Source organism: Podarcis pityusensis (assembly GCF_964106645.2).
Source record: "Podarcis pityusensis genome assembly, chromosome: 13".
NCBI lineage: Eukaryota > Metazoa > Chordata > Lepidosauria > Squamata > Lacertidae > Podarcis > Podarcis pityusensis.
Window position 1 is genome coordinate 49,484,591 of NC_138038.1, and position 19,302 is coordinate 49,503,892.

Below are 19,302 nucleotides of genomic sequence, written 5' to 3' on the forward strand. Positions count from 1 at the left end.
TCCTGTCCAAGGTCACTCAGGGAGCTGTATGGCAAAGTAGGGATTTGAACCCTGCTCCCCCAGGTCCCTTGTCTGACACTCTAACCACTACACCACACTGCCTCTCCTCTTTATGTCCGTTCCCTGCACAGCGTTACGGATCTCCAGCGGCTGCCGTCAGGGTAAGGACTTTGGGGAATAAATCTGCAGTCCCACGCAGCAGAATGAGCAGAAGCCCCCCCCCCCCAACACAGCAGGGCAGCTGTCCTGCCATATTGTGATATAAGGAGGGCTGGGGAGGTGGGGAGGGGGGAACTGGATTCAGTTAGCATTTAAAGGCAACCCTACACCCAATCCCGCTTCCCCGAACAACACACAGACCGAATACATACAGTTGTCCTTCAGAATTGGCACCCCTCTGGGTTTTGCAACGCTGTTCTCCATCCAGCCCGGTAAATGTGCACAAAAGTGCATTTATTAGGATAAAGCATTCATTTTTTTAAAAATGCACGCGTTAGTGAAAATAACATAATTGAAATGCATCCCATTTGGGAAGGGGAATGCTATGCAAAAGGGGGGAAAAGTATATAACGGGCAAAATTGCATAATAGAATTGGGAAACATTTGCACAAAGATGCTGAGTTTTCACAAGGACTTAAACAACAACAACAAACAAACAAACCCAGAAATCCTGATGTGGAAATGTGAAGAACTGAATTTACGATTGGGGAAATGGGGGAGGAGGGAAAGCTGAGACGAGCCAAAAATTGGCAGATCAACTCCCTCCCTGGAGGCGAGTCAAGCGATATCACCTTAGGCGCACAGGCGCACATCAAGACTGTGATGTCCGGAGCCTAAAAGCACCCAAATGTTTCACTGCTTGATCGTTTCTGTCTCCCCTTATATATATATCTATTTCCCCTGCATCTTTAGAACAATTTTGTGCGTTTTGTTTTTCCACACCGGAACGACCAAGACTGCGCGGAGCGTCCCAAGCCCAGATATTTTCCGCCCAGAAGTGCCTCTGATCTTTCCGCCCGCCTTGCGGAGCCAGAGGTGTCCCATCGCCGCTGCCACCGCCAGGCATGGCTGTGAGTGAGCGTGTGGCCTCCCCCTCCCTTACACTGCGGAGTCTAGGAAGGGGGAGGAGCCAGCGAAAGACATGGGATGGAGGGAACGTGACAGCAGCAGAAAAAGAGAGAGAGAGCGCGCACGAGACGGCAGGAGGAGCGAGGAGGTGGAGGGGAAGACGACAGAGCCACAACAAGGACTTGCCGGGGAGAAAAAGAGCCGCTCAGCAGGAGAGGAAGGAAAGGAAGAGAGCAGCCCAGAGGACCTTCCATCCTCCGCAGCCTTCTGCCAAGGTAACAGCCGCCTCGCCTCCTTCTGCCTCAGCCAGCCCTGCAGTGGTACCCAAGGAAAGCCATTTCCCCCGCCCACGAGGGATGCTCCGGGAGCTGTCCCTGGTCCTGAAAGGATGCTCTGCAGCGCACTGTCCCGTCTGTGCGGGTGCTGCTGCTGCTGCTGCGACGCGTTTGGCAGAGTTGTGTGACGTTGCCGGTGTCCCGGGACCCCTCCCCCAGGAAGGGGTGCCCCTCGGGTGGGGAGGACCCCCCCTCCCACCTAGGAGTCCCTGTGGCTGCGTGTCTCTTTCCACGGGGCTGCGCCTGCTTATGTGTGCGTTCATGGGCTCCTCTGCCCGGATCGTGGCGCCTTCCCTGCCCCACGCCTCCAGCCACGAGTCGGGTCCTGCGTCGCACAGCCGTGCGCCCCCGTGTCTCGTGCGCCCGCCTGGGGCCAGTGACGCACGTCACAAACTTGAGCACCGCGCTTGGCATGTTTGTGCACCTTTCCCTCTGTGTTGGTGTTGCGCGAGCCCGTCCCTGTCCTGCGTGTGTCTGGCACTGCGATCTTGTCCACCTTTAGGAGATCCTAACCATGTGCGTTACGCATGCCCTCCCGCCTTGCGGGGCAGGGCTCGGCTGTGTTGCTGCCCTGGGTGTGGCACAAACTCAGCCCTGGCTAGGCTTGCTCGCCCCTCTTCCGAGTCTCTCTCCTTGCCCACGGAAAGATTATGAAAACAGCCCCTCCCCTCTCCTCCCTCCCTGTGTCCCGGTCTCTTTCGGTGCTGCGTGGAACTGCACTTAGTTCTTCTCGGTCTCCAGGCAAACCTTTCAGGATCACCCAGAGATTCGAAAGCAGGAGTTTGCAGGCAAAACTTTATTTAACTTGGACAATGGCCTGAACTCAGGCCGGGTTTTGCAAAAATTATATTAATATATGAAAAGTATTAGGCAGATTCTGGGAGGGTTCATAATCCTTCTCCTGGAAGAGTGGAAAAAATGGAGCCTCCACATTCAGTCGCAGTAGAGCTCTAGAGACAGACAACAACAAAATGCAGGGGGTTATTACCACCTTTCTGGCCTGCTTGGGAGCGATTGGGGTGTCTGGGTGTCCATTCAGCAGGATCAGAAAAGGGGTTCCATTTTTGTTTATTCCTTGGGTGCATGCTGGTGTGCTTTGTGACAACACTACACAGCTACAAGGGGTGTCTGTTTCACATTTTGTCAGGTCTCTTCCTCTTGTGTGTGCGCGCTTTGTGTCGTTCCTCCTTTCTGATGTGGGTCCTTGTGATTTTGGGGGTCTCCGCTGACCACACCTGCGCTGCCCCCTCCCCCCGTGGCCACGTGGCTTCTCCCCACCTCCCACCGTGGCCTCCCTCTGCTTCTCAGAGACATACCGCCCCTTATTCCAATTGCTTGCTGTGGAGTCTCCCACGGTTTCGTCTAATCCTTGCCTTTCCAGCCGCACAACAATCCAAGCTGAGAGGCGGCATCCACCCCAGTGAACGAGGATTTGAACCTGAGTCTTTCTGGGCCCGGTCCAGCCCTTGATCCACTCTGTCAAACTGCCGTCCGGTTTTGCACAGGTGTTGGTCTTCTACACAGTGTGTGTGTGTGTGTAGTTTTCTTCCGTGTGGGCTGCTCCATTTCACTGCCTCTCTCCACATTCTGAAGTGTGTGGCTTGGCCATAGTTATTCTCCCAGTTGATCCTCAGCTTGTGTTACACTCAAGTCTCTAGTCCTCTTGGTGCCTCTGCATAGGGTGTGCCTGGACTTCAAATTGTGCAGTCCCAGAACCTTAGACATCGCCTCCTTCAGGCCATCAGTTCTCAGTCACCTTGTGTGTTCCTCAACAGTGCTGGTGGGGCTCACATACCCTCAATCTATCATGTCCTTTGGGCAAAGGCAGTAGCTCAGTGCCAGAGCAGAAGGTCGCAGGTTCGATCCCTGGCCCCTCCAGGAAGATTTGGGAGACGTTCCGTGCCCAAAACCCCAGAGAGCTGCTGGAAATCAGTGTAGACTGTATGGAGCTAGATGGACCAATGGTCTGACTTAGGATAAAGCAGTTTCCTATGTAGCTAACACACACTACTGTGTAATCTTTGCTTGCCCCGGGCTGTGTGTAATCTACCAGCAAATGGAAGTTCCTTGGTCTACAAAGAGTACAAAGTAAGTCAAATGACGTTTCATGGCATTAACCTAGATTTCATCATTAGAGGTGTGCGTGTGCAAGCTTCGGGGTTCCACAGAGCTCTTTGGCAAGGCGATTCTGGGATAGCGAAATGATTCTCTCATGCAACGCTGAGATTTACTGATGGGATTGACTGCTGCAAGCTGTTGTGATGGCCTTGGAAATGGGATTTTCCCAACGATTGCATCAACAGAAATTAGCCGGGACAGCTAAGAGATCGTTACGCATTGGGGGGCAGCTGTGGTGGACAATTATAGGCCATCTCCCTCTGTCAGGCCAGGCTCATGAGCTGCCCAGCAACACCTGACAGGCCTCTGGACCAACCCGGAGGAGCCTTTCCATTCTCATGAACTCAGCCTGACAAAGCGTTCTGTGGCCCTCCGAAGCTTGCATACCCAGACCCTAACTGAGACAGTTCCAATTGCAGCTACAGTTGACCTGCTTTTAGCCGGCTGTGCTACACGCCTCATCTCTTGGTCCTTGAACTCTTTAGACGCGGTGCCATTTGGATGTTTCTTGAGAACATTTGCCTCCTTGCAACAAACTTGGTGGGTTGCCAGACTCCCCTCTCTGCATGGGCTGGGGCTGCCCTGTTCCTGTTAGGTTTCCAAAAAAATCTCCCTCGTGTTGTTGAGTTAGGCAGAACCTTCAAAGCCAAAAGTGGTCCAAGTTCCAGAGGCAACTGAGCATCCGTACGTTTCACACCAGCACAGCCTCTAAGAGTAGCAGATTGTGGAATTGCCACAGGACTGAAACTGCCCCCAAACAAGTCTTTTCGTTCCAGACATGCTGATTCTCAGAAACTGCAATTGTCTTGTGTCTCTCGATTATAAACTGCTCTGATCCTGCCTCTGTTCGGTCAACAGAGCATAGGCTGAGTTCTGCAGTTGGATCAGGCCAAAGGCTCATCTATCCCAGAACCCTTTTCTCACAGTGGCTGGCTTGAAGTCTATATGGAAGACCCGCAAACACAACAGCCATCTCCCCGCCTGCCTTTTCCAGCAACTGACGTTCAGAGACTTCTCCTCCAGGAATTTGTCTAATCCTCTTTTAAAGCGATCCAATATGGCGGCCATTGCTGCTTCATGTGGCAGTGGGTTCCACCGCTTATGCTCTGTGTGAAGAAGGAATTGCTTTTGTTGTCTGGAATCTGGTCCCGCTCAGCTTCCTTTGAGGACGCCCACGGGTTTCTACTCTTGTGGAAGAGGAAGAAAAAGCTCTCTTCCTTCGCTTTCTCCACACTGCGAAGAAGTTTGAACATCTCATATTCCTTGCTTGCCATTTCCCCCCCAAAACTATATAAAAAAAAACCCCACCCAAATGTTGTAACCTTTGCTCAGAGGGAAATCGACATTGCTTAAGGAGGTGGGGACTGGGAAGCAGTTCTGGCCGTGTGCTCGGATCGTTCAGAGACACGACAATTTCCTCTTCACCCTGAGGAGTCGTGCCAGAACAGGGACTCATGCAGAAGTGGACAGAGGTGCTCCCCTGTTTTTCCCCTCAGACATTTTGCAGAACGAAGTGGGGCTATGCACCGCTCTCAGCTCTACTTCCTTGGGGTATCTGAATTTGGAGCAAGCATCCGAGCTCCTGGTCTCTGAGGGCCTGGTCCAATGCTCTAACTGCTATGCACACTGCCGCACAAATGCGCCCAAACCACACTGAGGCCTGAAATGAGTCGAGAGAGCCAGTGTGGATGAACCACAGTGTCGTTTGGTGTAATGGTTAGAGCGTTGAACTACAACTCGGGAGACCAGGGTTCAGACCTTCACTCTGCCATGAAACTCGCTGGGTGACCTTGGCCATTCCCTTCCTCTCAGTCTCACCTACCTCGCAGGGCTGTTGTGGGGGGGTCAAATGAGGAGAACGACGCACACCGCCTCGAGAAAAAGGTGGGATATCAGTGCAATAAATTATAAAAATAATCCGAGAGTGCCGTGGTACTTTAAATTCTTCGTCAGCCACTGTCTTGCTAGGAAGGGGTTTTGAACTGGGCGGAGATCTCTCTCTTGTACACCAAATCAGTGTGCAGTCAGCCATGTGGTACAGCACACCCCCCCCCAAATACACAGACACCAAAATCTTCATGCATTTGGAAAAGCAGGACATGGGGGGAGGAGCCGAGCAGGAAGAAGAGGCAGCGAGCCAGGAAATGACATTTTTTCATGCAGCCGAGGTTCCCTTATCACAGAACCCGAGCACTGGTCCCCGGCACATTAATGCACATCGCAGCGTCCGTAAAACCTTTTCCAGGAAATACTCAGTGGGCACAATTTCCCCTTCTTTCTTTTCTGCTGAGCCTGGCTGCGGTGCATCAGCGCAGGCTCCGAGCAAGCTTTGCTGGATCAGACCCAAGGCCTGCTTGGTCCAGCTTCCTGTTCCCCACAGCGGACAGCCGAACATGACAGGGAGGCGATGGCACCCCTCTGCTGTTCTGTACCGTTCAGGGATAAACTGCTTCTAAACCTGGGGTTTCCATCTGGCCAGCTGGGGTTTCTGTTTGTGCCTATCCCAGCTAATTCTGCATATATTTTTTGTACATAACTGAATATACAGCCACCGAGTCTTCGTGTTGTTATGAGTGTGTGTGTGTTCCTTTTACAAATGCAAAAGTCTACGGCAGCCCTTGAAACTAGACCCACGGCGTCTGCTCAGATGTCCCTCCCGCCCCCCCCCGCCCCCCATGGCTCTCTGCTCCTCCCCACACAGGCTGGAGCCTCTCGCTTTTGACCTGACTCAGGTCCCTAGTGGGAGCCAAACCAGCCGTCCAGGCCGCAGTGTAATAAATCAGGGCTGGAGCTGACTCAGCACCCTTTGGTCCCAGAAGCTCCCCTGCCAGTTTGGAACGTGTCAATATATATTTTCCTCCCAAAATTCTGCATCCAGAGCTGGAAGCAGGGCGGATGGTGAAGGGAGGGGGGCAGACTGGGGGAATGGGGCGGGAATCTCCATAACACCCCCCCCCACACACCCCAACTTGAGAACCTAGAAGCTTCTTTTCAGTGCCATTTTTCTGCTCAGACTTCTGAGCACGCACAGAGCGCCATCGTCGTTGCCAAATCCGCCCCAGGCGAAATGATGTGATTCTCACCCTCCCCACAGGCCACCACCTTTGTTTGACTCACAGCACCCATTCCGTTTAGCACCCCCTCAGATTGGACCTCCGTCCCCCTCAGAGACTCTTATATGCAACTTCAACCTTCCTTTTTTTGGCAAAAAAAGACCATTTTTTGATTGCCCACACCTCTGAAGAGCCCTGGCACTGCCCGAAACAGAACTTTGAGGCACTTGGACGAAAAATGCTTTCTCTGAACTTTTACCTCCGTTTGTTTTTTTGCTGTGGGCTGGGGTTCCCAAAGGCATCTGCCTCGAAAGCTCAGCTGTGGGGAAGGATTTGAACAGAAGTGGAAAGGCCATTCTGACCGAGCAGGTGAAGAGCCCGTTTCTCTCACTGGGGAGGAACTGTAGAGTTTTCCTCCCCACCCCACAAGCCAGGAATATATTTTGGGGGGACAGATTAGGTGGGAGATATTTCCAGATTGACACGAGCCCCCTTTTTTGCTAGATTCCAGAAACTGAGCTCTACCATTCTGGCTTTGTGTAATTGACCGTTCGGCTTTCCCATGAATATCTGGATATTTTCCATTCCTCTCCTTTCTTATTGTCCTATTCCTTTGCTCGGACCTCTCCCAGTTCCATCCATTCTTTCCCACCCACCCAGCTCCCTGTTCCGTTAAGCAATCTCCTTCTGCTTGTGTCCGCCCGCCAATCTCTTCCCCTTCTGCCCTTCTTCCTTCGACCTCTTGACCCCATTCAGGACCCGCCATGTCGGAAGGGGTCGACTCTCAGCCCGTGGCCCTGGGCGCCAGCCGAGTGGAGCTCAGAGTTTCCTGCTGGAGCCTGTCAGAGCGAGAAGATGCCCTCAAGCCCGACCCCTGCCTGGTCCTTCACCAGCTCAGCGCTGGACAATGGAGCGAGGTAAGAGCGCCGCTTTCGACTGGGCGGATGACCTCTGAGGGTCGCTATTTTCTTTTCTTTTTAAAAATCATTTTTATTGATTAAAAAACATCCCGTTAATATATCCAATCATAATGATCCAAATAAAATAAAAAACGAAGATTAAAAAAAGACCAAATTATAATCCAAATTATAATTATTGATTTTTCGGAGCTCCCCATAATCTGGACCTCTGAAGCATATCTCCACATCTCAGTTCTGCCTCTCCTTTTGTTGTTCCCATATTTTCCACATCTCGATTTTAACGCTTTAAAATTCTCCGTCCCTGGTTCCACGATTCTCAATCATGTCAAACATCATATATCCTTTCATCCGTCGAATACAGCTTTATTTGTATATACATATTTTTCCAACTGCCTTTTTACCAGCGCAGCCTCCCTTGACTCCATTCCAATCCAGGATGTTGTCCAAGTCTGTTATCTGAAGTTTAATGGCGCAGCAACTCCCAATCATTAATTGTCCAAACCTTCCTTTTGAGCTTTAATGAACCAGTACCTTCCACGTTCAATTGTTGGGCAAAACTGCTTGCAATATTGCAGTGTAAATAAACTGCATTCCACAAATATCAGTCATTTGGCGATCGATCAGCCTCCAGAGGCTGATTGAGGGTCCCTATTTTCCAGGGACGTCCCTGATTTAGAGAAGCCGTCCCGGTTTCTGATTTGATCCCGGAATGTCCCACTTTCCCTTAGGATGTCCCTGTTTTCCTTGGAGGGTATGGAGCTATCTGACCCCTGAGCCGTCGGAAGGCAAACTAGTACAGAGAAGGTTTTTTGAAATGCTTAATGTTTTATTATGTTTTTTTATATATTGGGAGCTGCCCAGAAGCTGGCTAGGGCAACCCAGTAAGACGTGTGGGGTATAAATAGTAAAATTATCATGATGGAAGGGGACGTCCCTATTTTCGTCAGAGAAATGTATGTGATGAGTGGGAACTGTAACACTTTGTTGCAGTGCGCAGGGCTTCCTGTTTAGACGTCTCTTTGTGCTTAAGGTTTCCCTCCCCCTTAATATTATCTGCAAACCTTGTGGGGTTTCCCCCAGATTCCCAATTCTGGCTATTGGTCACAGAATCATACAGTGGGAAGGGACCCTCAAAGGGCATCTAGTCTGACCCGCTGCCATGCCGGAATCCTTTTTGCCCAAACATGGGGCTTGAACCCACGACCCTGAGATTAAGAGTGTCATGATCTACCGACTGAGCTATCACAGAGTGCGATGCTTTCGTTGAGATTCCTGCATTGCAGCGGGTCAGACTAGATGACCCCCGGGGTTCCCTTCCATCTCTGCAATTCTATGATTTACAATTCCTCACCTGTGCGTGGCTGATGTTTCCGTTTGCCTACGCATAAACTCCACACACGTCCACTCCGATCTGTAGAACAGGCACTTTTGCAAGCCCCACAAAACATTTATTCCGTGGCTGCAGGAACGCCACGAGTACCAATAGTAATAATATTGATTCAGAAGCGGCAGCCGGTGCAGAATGCTGCAGCAAAATTGCTGAGAGGAGTGAGGCCTTGTCAGCAAACAGCACCTGTGCTCAGAGATCTGCCGCTGGTAGCCGATTTGCTACTTGGCCAAGTTCAAAGGATTACTTTTAGGATATAAAACCCTTGAGATCAGTTTACCTGGAAGATCAACGATTCCCCCCCCCCCACTTGACCGTTTCAATCTACAGGATTGTTATTGCTACAGGTGAAACATCAGACCTGTTTCACACCTGTCAGAAATCAAGATTTTAGTGTGGCAGCACCTGTACTTCGGAACTCCTTGCCACTTGATATCCCGCAGGTGCCTTCCCTCAACTCTCTTCGGCACCTGCTAAAAGCATTTTTGTTTCAGCAAGCCTACGTGAATATTTAGAATCCTGGTGTGTGCTTTCATCTGATTTTAACTTTTTAAAAGGTTTTTAATAGTTTTAAACTGTTTTTGCAGAGAGGTTTGTTGTTTTCGTCAACTGCTTTGAGGCGTGTGGTTTTTTTCAACGATCAAGCAGTGTACAAATATTATGAAATTAATAAAAATAATAATATTGTCAGCATCATCTTGACCTTCTGCTTATAAAGCACTCGGAGCAGATTTCATCAGAAAGAAAACCACAACAAGACAAAGTACAGATTTAAAACATTGTCGTCTGAAAGCAGGAATTGATTTGTAAATATCCCTTTTGATCCTTTTTCACCCATTATGATTATATCTGTAATATCAGCGATTTGAAAAATGGCAACACAGCAAAGAGAAGCAACGCCATTTTCAAGAAGAGCATTGGGAGGAAGTTGATTACCTATTGGGATAAAATGTACCCATGGATGAGTATTTAAGTGAACATTTTAGTACTGGGGAGAGGTAATAGATAGTTAACTCTTATAGCAGTTTTATTATTTTATTGCTTTTAAAAGCTGCCTTGAACTCCTTGGAGGAAAGATGACACAAACAGGGAATAAATTCAAGTTAAATCAGTTCAAAACGGCAGCTGAATCTCATGTTAACTGGCTACTGAAAATTTCTGGCGAACTGGAAGAATAGAGATATGATTCTCTTAATCAACGGCTTGACAATATGACAATCTTGGCAATATATGAACGCAATATATAGACGCAGACTTTCTTTGGATAAATATAGTGATATTTGGAACGACTATACACAGAATATATTAGGTTACTGATAAATATATCTGTACGAGGATAATAAGACCAGACATATCTGTATATGAACGTACGGAAATGTGATTGTTTTTCTTTTGTTTCTATTTTCATTCGCTTTTTTTCTTTTTTATCACTCTTTCGTTTTACGAATGAAATTCTTCTAATAAAATAATAATTTAACAACAACAAGAAGAAGAAGCAGCTACAGATTTTTAAAAAATGGCTTTCCATTTCTAGCTAAGAGCTTATCCAAACTAACCTTCCCTCCGCTCTTTCCAGGACGACCAGTGATTTAAAGTTCTCTGCCCAAGCACCCCTCTTTTTGAACTCTAGACCATGGGTAGGCAAACTAAGGCCCGGGGGCCGGATCCGGCCCAGTCGCCTCCTAAATCCGGCCCGTGGACGGTCCAGGAATCAGTGTGTTTTTACCTGAGTAGAATGTGTCCTTTTATTTAAAATGCATCTCTGGGTGATTTGTGGGGCCTGTCTGGTGTTTTTACATGAGTAGAATGTGTGCTTTTATTGAAAATGCATCTGTGGGTTATTTGTGGGGCATACGAATTCGTTCTTTTTTCAAAATATAGTCCGGCCCCCCACAAGGTCTGAGGGACAGTGGACCGGCCCCCTGCTGAAACAGTTTGCTGACCCCTGCTCTAGACCTTCCCCTGCGAAAACCTGCACAAAACCCCACACTCAGACACGAAGCGTCAGTGGGACAAAAGGAGAGAGGGGGATAAGCCCTGTGTCAGCCTCTTCCAATCTGAGGTTGATGGGATTTGTAGTCCAACACATTGGAAAGGCCCTGGAAAACATCAGAAGGTTTTCTATTGGGAATAGTACCAGGAAGTCTAAAGGCGGAAGACAAGACAGTCTTTTATATTTATACGCAACAGTAGTGGCAAGGCTATTGACTGCGAAAAATTGGAAAAGTGGTATTATACCAACAAAAACAGAGTGGCTTGCCAAATTATTGGAGTGTTACAATACTGTATATCCAAAACATGGGAGAAATTGGAAGGATCTCAAAAGAGAAGATAGACAGGGACTGGAAGGTGTTTAAAGGATATTTGCAAAACCATATTGAAAAATCAGAACTCCTATTAGAATAAACAAGTTCAGTTTTAAATACTGAAATACTAAATAAGATGGATAACAATGTGTAATAGAAAAAGAAGCAGAAAATTGGGTTAATGGTGTGTGAAAGAAAGTAGTAGAAGTGGAAAGAAATTGCAACTGAGTAGATTGGAAGTCTAACACAAGGGTGGGGTGAGGGGTGGTGGTGGGAAAAGGAAGTATCTGTGGGATTGAGTGTGGGTATGTATGAACATTTTTAAGGATTGTATGAAATGTATGTTTGTATATTCGTAACAAGTGTGTATTAATGCTGAATTATTTTAATAATAAAAACTTTTAAAAAAGGAAAAGGAAAGGCCCTGGATTGGCAGGAACCTGGTCTGAAGGTCAATTCGTAGAATCAAAGGAGCATAGAAAGGCAGAGTTGGAAGGGCACCCCCAGAGCTCATCTAGTCCAACCCGCTGCAAAACCTCCTCCCAAAACTCCCTCCTTCCCCCTTTCTGCCTCTCCTCCCAGGTGGGGCGCTCCGAGGTCCTCCGCAGCTCCCAAAACCCCGTCTTTGGTCATGTCTTTGCCCTGGACTACTTCTTCGAAGAGATGCAGATATTGAGGTTCGATGTCTTCGACGCCGATGGAGAGAGCGCAGAAGACGTGGGGTCCGAAACGGGGGTCCTTCTGGGCACCATCGAGTGCACCTTAGGCCAGGTAAGGCTGGTTTGACCCCGTGGGGGGAATAAACCTTTCTCTCGCTGTATTTTTGGGAAGTACAGGCCCAAACGTCAATTTATTAGGATTTCTCCAAAGGGTTGTGGGTAGATGGGTGGGGAAGGGACAGCAGGAGCAGCGATGTCAGAGCACTCGGGAAACTCATGGGCTTTGCTTGCTCCGGCAACCAAATGCGGCGATAATGAGGCTTTCAAGTTTCGCGGCGTGGTTTGCTCGTTTCACTTTTAAATAGGCAGCGTCGTTTCGTCCAGCCAAGGCACAATCTACGTGCCCGAGGTTTTGAGAACGCCAATAGTTAAAGAGCTGGTTTTCAAAACGTGTGTAAAGTTTAATCATTTCACTATTTCGGAGCTAAAATAAATGATTGAAATAGTGTTTGATATGTTGGAGCAGAGGCTTCAACAGGTGTTTGACTTGTTTTCCGTTTTGTTTAAAGCTTTCCGCTTTTCCTTCAGTTGCTAAACACAGATAATCCATTTCCTGTTCTGAAATTCCCAATTCCCTTTCTGTATAATCAGTTTCTAGTTCTACTTATATATACTAAACTCCTCTCCCTCCCTCGGCTGTTAGCCGAACAATATTTAAGTTTTCCAATACTTCCCTTACTAAAATCTGATCTATTAGGCTTCTGGTCTCCCCAAGCCTTTGGATAAAGGATTCCTCCTGGATTTATGATGCCTAAAGCTTGATTTTGCTGACTTCCTTCTAAATAGTTTAAACATTTGGGGGGGGCAGCTAATGTAATGTCCAGCTGATTTCCTAGAATAAACCCAGAAAGCTTTCTTCATATTTAAACTCTTCTTGGGAATGTGGCTTGTATTTTTATGAACCGCCCTGAGATCTGCGGATGATGGGCGGCGTACAGATTTAATAAATAACAATAATAACAATTGCCCTTAGGCCCCGGATGAAGTGCAGTGTGCTAGCCACTCATGAGGACAAGAAATTTGTTGGATGACTTTAAAAGGAAAGTGGAAATTTCCAGGGAGCTAAATCGTATGCTAGGTTTTGAACCCTGGGCAAGTTCTCTTGCCATATGCATGGGCTCGTTTGTGGACCTGTTTATTGAGCGTTCATCCAGATTTGCTTGTACGACATTTGCAGGAACGTCAGATGATGCCACCTATTCATTAATCCCACAGTTTGCAATGCATTTTCCCATCACTTTCGTTACTGCAAGAAGTCCGACGGTGGGATATTAATATTAATATTAACCAATATTAATTCTACAAGCTGAATTTGTTGGTATACAATCCGTGTCTCACCTGAAAACAGCAACAGTCTGGAAACCCCTGTAATTTGGGACACGAAGACTCTTTCCACCTCCCTTTTCATTCTTTATTCTCCCTCCTTTCCTTTCTCGTCTCCTTCCTTCCTTCCCTCCTTCCTTCCCTCTCTCTCTCTTTCTCTTTCTCTTTCTCTTTCTCTTTCTCTTTCTCTCCTTCCTTCTACCGTCCTTCCTTCCCTCTCTCTTTCTCCCCTTCTCTTCATCAGCCGATGTGGATTTTAATTTGTTTAGTGTTTTTAACTTCGATGTTTTAACGCATTACGAATCTTTCCTGATTTTATGGTTTTTATCTTTTTCCGTAAACCGCTTTGGCCTAGCGGTGTATACATTTTAAACAAGCAAATCAGCAAATAAACATGTCCCTTCCTTCCTTCCCCTGAAGCACAGTTAATTCTCTGCCCTTCTTCCCTCCTTCCTCGCCTGCCTGCCTGCCTGCCTGCCTGTGACTCAACTGCCGGCTCCCCAGATTGTCTCCCAAACCAAGGTCACAAAGCAGCTGCAGCTGACAAGTGGAGAGATTGTGGAGAAGTCAACCATCACGGTACAGAAATCGGTCGGTCGGGGGGTGTGGATGGGAGGGGAGGATGGGAGAGCCTGTTGAGGGACAAGGAAGGACAAAGACACTCAAAGGACAGGTAGGAGACAAAGAGCCAGGAGGGAGCCTCATTTCCGTGGTTAAAAGTCAGCCTCGGAATCTGTGGGTCGCAAGAGCGCTCCTGAGCATGCACAGAGTGCAATTGGCTACCTGGAGTCCACTGGGGTTAGAATGATAGAATCACAGGTTTGTAGAGTTCGAAGTGATCTCAAGATTCATCTAGTCCAACCCGTTGCAATGCAGGGATCACAAGAGTACAGGAATAGCAGACGGCCACCCAACCCCTGCTTAAAAACCTCTAAGGCAACAGAGCCCACAACCTCCTGAGGGAGACAGTTCCACTGTCAATCAGCTCTTGCTGTCAGAAAGGGGCAGGGCTTCACTTAAGGTGTGACGTTTGTTTACCAGACTGGCCAACCTTGCAGGGGTGTTGCGAAGGAGATCGGACCAGAACACTCGGGAAATGCCGAATGATGAATGCCTTGCCGTTGCTTTTTCAAGGACCTGGTTTTTTAAAATAATAATAATTCTTTATTTATACCTCCTTTCTTGCCATTTCAAGCCATTGGTTCGAGTCCTGCCCTCCAGAGCAGGAGAAAACAAGCTTGCTCCTTCCTCCAAGGGACGGCTCTTTATAATAAATATAATAATAAATTTTTATTTATACTCCGCCCTTCCCGGTTCAGAAAACCGGGCTCAGGGTGGCTAACAACAAATTTAAAACACTTAATTAATGCAACAAAAAACAGCATAAAATACAATATAAAACGTGAATGACAATAAATTCAGAATTCAAAAATCAGTTTAGGGGGGAAATCCATCCAATAAACATTAGATGATCACCAGGGCTAGCTGGCTAAATTAGTCCTATCTGAGCCAGTGAGGAGACCAGGGGAGAATTAGCTGTGGGATCCCAGAGCGGGTAATCTTCATAAAAAGGGAAGGGGCAGGGAAGGAAGGGGAATAAAAGATCAGGCTAAGTTCAAATTGAAAGCCAGGGGGAATAGCTCTGTCTTACAGGCCCTGCGGAAGGAAGTTAAATCCTGCAGGGCCCTGGTCTCATGGGACAGAGCATTCCACCAGGTCGGAGCCATCACTGAGAAGGCCCTGGCCCTGGTGGAGGATAATCTGATTTCCTTAGGGCCCCGGACCTCTAAACTATGATTACTCATGGACCTTAAGGTCCTCTGCAGGGCAGACCAGGAGAGGCGGTCCCGTAAATACGAGGGCCCTAAGCCACAAAGGGCTTTAAAGGTCAAAACCAGCACCTTAAACCTGACCCGATACTCCACCGGGAGCCAGTGCAGCTGGTAAAGCACTGGGTGAATATGCTCCCATGGCAGGGACCCCGTGAGGAGCCTCGCTGCAGCATTCTGCACCCTCCTGTCGAGAAACTAGGCAGTTCCCAGCCAACGCAGGACCCTGCTTTATCCTGAACCAGACCACCAGACCATTTAGCTCAATGTTGGACACACTGACGTGACAGCAGGATTTTTGGCAGGAGTCTGTCCCAGCCCTGCCTGCCGATGCTGTTGGTTTTCGAACCCGGGACCCCCTGCATTCACAGCAGAGGTTCTGCCCTTTAGCTACAGCAGTTTCTCTCCCCTCAGGAGGCCCAGGGAGCTAAACTTCCTTGTTCCAGCGCACCAGGAGGGTTGCGCTTCCTACTGTGGGTCTGGCCAGCACATCTGCAGTCGCCAGGCAGAACATTCGCATCGCCTCTCATCCCCTCAGACACCAGCAAGTCCCCCCAGTTTATCTATTGCACATTAAAACTATATATTTTAATGTTTCGATGGGTTTTCCTTACTGCGTATTTTAATTATGGGTGTCCCAGGCATAGTCAGAGGGACGCAGGTGGCGCTGTGGGTTAAACCACAGAGGCTAGGACTTGCTGATCAGAAGGTCGGTGGTTCGAATCCCTGAGACGGGGTGAGCTCCCGTTGCTCGGTCCCTGCTCCTGCCAACATAGCAGTTCGAAAGCACATCAAAGTGCAAGTAGATAAATAGGTACCGCTCCGGCGGGAAGGTAAACGGCATTTCCGTGCGCTGCTCTGGTTCTCCAGAAGCGGCTTAGTCATGCTGGCCACATGACCCGGAAGCTGTACGCCGGCTCCCTCGGCCAATAAAGCGAGATGAGCACCGCAACCCCAGAGTCGGCCACGACTGGACCTAATGGTCAGGGGTGGGCGCAGTCAGGGGGCAGGAGGGCAGCTGGCCTCCTAGATCAAGTAAGTAAATAAAAACACTCAACTAAAAGTAGAAATTGCAGAAAGATTTTGACAGATTCTTCAGAGCGCTTGAGAGCAAAAGAAAGTGATTTAAAAGAACTGTTGTTGAGACATTTCGTTCCAAATCTGCTAGATGGAGCTGGACAGAGGTTAATGACAGGGGGGTGTCCTGCCTCCCCACAACATAAAATAAATCCTGGGCGTTGAATGCTTGTCAGATTGGTTTTTAAACGTGGAAACTGTTCACCTGTCTTGGCATTAAGTGGCGTGCACATTAATTCAGCTGTCGTTTGTCAATATGGGCAGGAATGGAATATAGGAATATAAATGAGTTGGGTGACTCTGGTGCCTTGAAGTCCAAAGGAGTTTTTGCCCTGGCTGCCTGGCCATAACTTCAATTTCCACCCACCTCTGCAGTTTGGCTTACTTACACGAGGCTTCTGGAATCACCTGCTCTGATTTCCAGAGCCAAGCTAGCCTGCTCATGGTGTGCTTGTTTGTTTTGCATTACGCTGATAGCCTACCTTTCCCCAAGGAGATCATGGCTCCCCCTCCCTCATTTCCCTCCTTTACAACACCCCTGCAAGGTAGGTTAGCTGAGAGATAATGACCGATTAAAGGTAAAGCTGAGAGATAATGACCGCTGAGTTCTGAACATGGGTATATGGCGACTCTCCTATATTTAAGCACAGTCTATGGGGAGGGGGAACAGGGCCAGTGCCAGGGGTTTTGGGGGGGGGGCATTTGGCATGCTGCAAGTTTTTTTATGGTAGTCAGAAGGCCTGTGTTCAAGAAAACAGAATGAAGGCTTTGAGATGTTTATCCACCTGGGACTTGTATCGCCGCAGATTGAAGCAGAGGAGGTCTCCAGAACCAACGAGTTTGTGCAACTGGAATTTCATGGGCAGGAGCTAGACGACAAGGTAAGTAAAAAGCAAAGTGCCAGCCTTGCAGGGGGGGAAAAAGTGGTTTTTCGAGTTCCACAGAACTCTTCTTCGCTTTGAGGAATGTATTCAGTGGTCTGTGTTTGCCTGAGCTTGAGTCTGGACTAAGGATTCTGAGCTCCCGTGTTCTGATTGGACACATGACGTCCAATCGCAGAACATTTCAGGATTTGGGCCTCTGCCATTGGCCCTTCAACTCTTGAGTCGTGATTCGCAGTTTGGAAGTTTAGACAGCCAATCACGTTGGGAGGGGGAGTGGCCCAGGCTTTCAAAAATGTATATAGGCAGTTGCTTTGCCTCTGTTTCCCAGTAATGTAGTTCAATAAAGGTTCTTGCTGTTATCACTGTGTCTTGCCTTGTTGGAACCCACCTAGACTTCACTGGCGACGAGGATGGGATGCTAGGCTAGGTACGCAGCCCTGGCTAGCTTCCACAAGCTGAAATCACAGACTGCAGCTATAAGGCAGATCACACAGAGCAGAGCTCTGTGGAACCCGAAAACTGGCAACATTTTTGAGATGTTTGGGGTTGGTCCGATAGACAGGATTATCTCATCAGTCATACATTTCTAGATGTGGAAGTGGAGAAAGGGGGAGATTTGGTCGTCTGTTAGGTATATTTGCATAAAGTCACACTAAAATCCTGATGAATGTTCACGAGGACACTTTTTAAAAAATCACAAACTGAATTGATGTGTTTACTGATTTAAATAAGCATAAAGGATATTGCCTGCCGCCCCCCCCCCCCCCGCTGCTGCCCTTGATGTATGCTGGACCATGGATCTTTTGAGCTAATTCTCGAAACACTGTAAAGAAAACATAAAGGAGAAAGAAATAGTTAAGATTATCAGTATGCCTCGTTACTGAGCTGTCTTAAGCTGGTTATGTTAATGACTCAGCCTCTACATCCGCTTTCCTTCGTTTCATTTTTCGTTTGTACTTTCAAAAAAAATTTTTAATAAAGACTTTAAAAAGAAAGAAAGAAAGCTGATGTGGAAATCTGGAGAAATGAATGTAAGACTGGGAAAATGAGAAGCTGATAGAAACTGAAAGTGACTGATTAAGCCCCCCATCCCTAGCCAAACCTCAGCTCTGCCCTGCCCCATAGCATTCAGACGACTGAACCCTCTCCCTGATCCTTGTAGGATTTCTTCAGCAAATCCGATCCTTTCCTGGAGATCTATAAGGTCAACAGCAACGAGAAAGAACACCTGGTCTGGAGGACAGAGGTGAGCTATTATGGGCTGCATGGCGTGCTTGGCGGCAGAGGACTAAGGGGGAGTTTTAGGAACTGGCTGCTTTTAATGAGGGGCTGGTTCTGTGCTCTATATGCAGTTTTAATTCTATTAATGCTTAATCATTTTTTAACCCCCCCCCCCCCATATCTTTAGCTGTTCTTGTTTTATCTTTAAGCTGCCTTGAGTTCCTGTCAGGGGAAAAGGCATGGTGTGTGTGTGTGTGTGTGTGTATGTGTGTGTGTTTATATATATATATATATATATATATATATATATATATAGGGACGCGGGTGGCGCTATAGTCTAAGCCACTGAACCTCTTGGGCTTGCCGATCTGAAGGCCGGCAGTTCGAATCCCCACGACAGGGTGAGCTCAGGTTGCTGTGTCCCAGCTCTTGCCAACCTAGCAGTTCGAAAGCACGTCAAAGTGCAAGTAGATAAATAGGTACCGCTCCGGCGGGAAGGTAAACGGCGTTTCCGTGCGCTCCGGCACTTGTCAAGGTCCTCTGTGCGCCAGTAGCAGTTTAGTCCTGCTGGCTACATGACCCGGAAAACTGTCTGTGGACAAATGCCGGACCCCTCGGCCTGAAAGTGAGATGAGCGCCACAAACCCATAGTCAGAGAATCATAGAATCATAGAGTTGGAAGAGACCACAAGGGCCATCGAGTCCAACCCCCTGCCAAGCAGGAAACACCACCAGAGCACTCCTGACATATGGTTGTCAAGCCTCTGCTTAAAGACCTCCAAAGAAGGAGACTCCACCACACTCCTGGGCAGCAAATTCCACTGTCGAACAGCTCTTACTGTCAGGAAGTTCTTCCTAATGTTTAGGTGGAATCTTCTTTCTTGTACTTTGGATCCATTGCTCCGTGTCCGCTTCTCTGGAGCAGCAGAAAACAACCTTTCTCCCTCCTCTATGTGACATCCTTTTATATATTTGAACATGGCTATCATATCACCCCTTAACCGCCTCTTCTCCAGGCTAAACATGCCCAGTTCCCTTAGCCGTTCCTCATAAGGCATCGTT

The 19,302-nt window shown here is 48.1% G+C and overlaps 1 protein-coding gene across 1 annotated transcript in view; it reads left to right on the top strand.

Annotated features, from left to right (window-relative positions):
- The first annotated feature begins 1,125 nt into the window (after positions 1-1,125).
- The window catches only part of CPNE6 (copine 6), a 30,147-nt gene continuing 11,970 nt past the window's right edge, over positions 1,126-19,302 (top strand). Inside the window, exons 1-6 of the mRNA XM_080979767.1 lie at positions 1,126-1,343; positions 7,331-7,491; positions 11,770-11,958; positions 13,734-13,808; positions 16,942-17,016; positions 18,182-18,265. Coding sequence (XP_080835893.1) covers positions 1,142-1,343; positions 7,331-7,491; positions 11,770-11,958; positions 13,734-13,808; positions 16,942-17,016; positions 18,182-18,265 — 786 coding nt within the window. The 5' untranslated portion in view covers positions 1,126-1,141. The remainder of the gene's footprint in view (positions 1,344-7,330; positions 7,492-11,769; positions 11,959-13,733; positions 13,809-16,941; positions 17,017-18,181; positions 18,266-19,302) is intronic.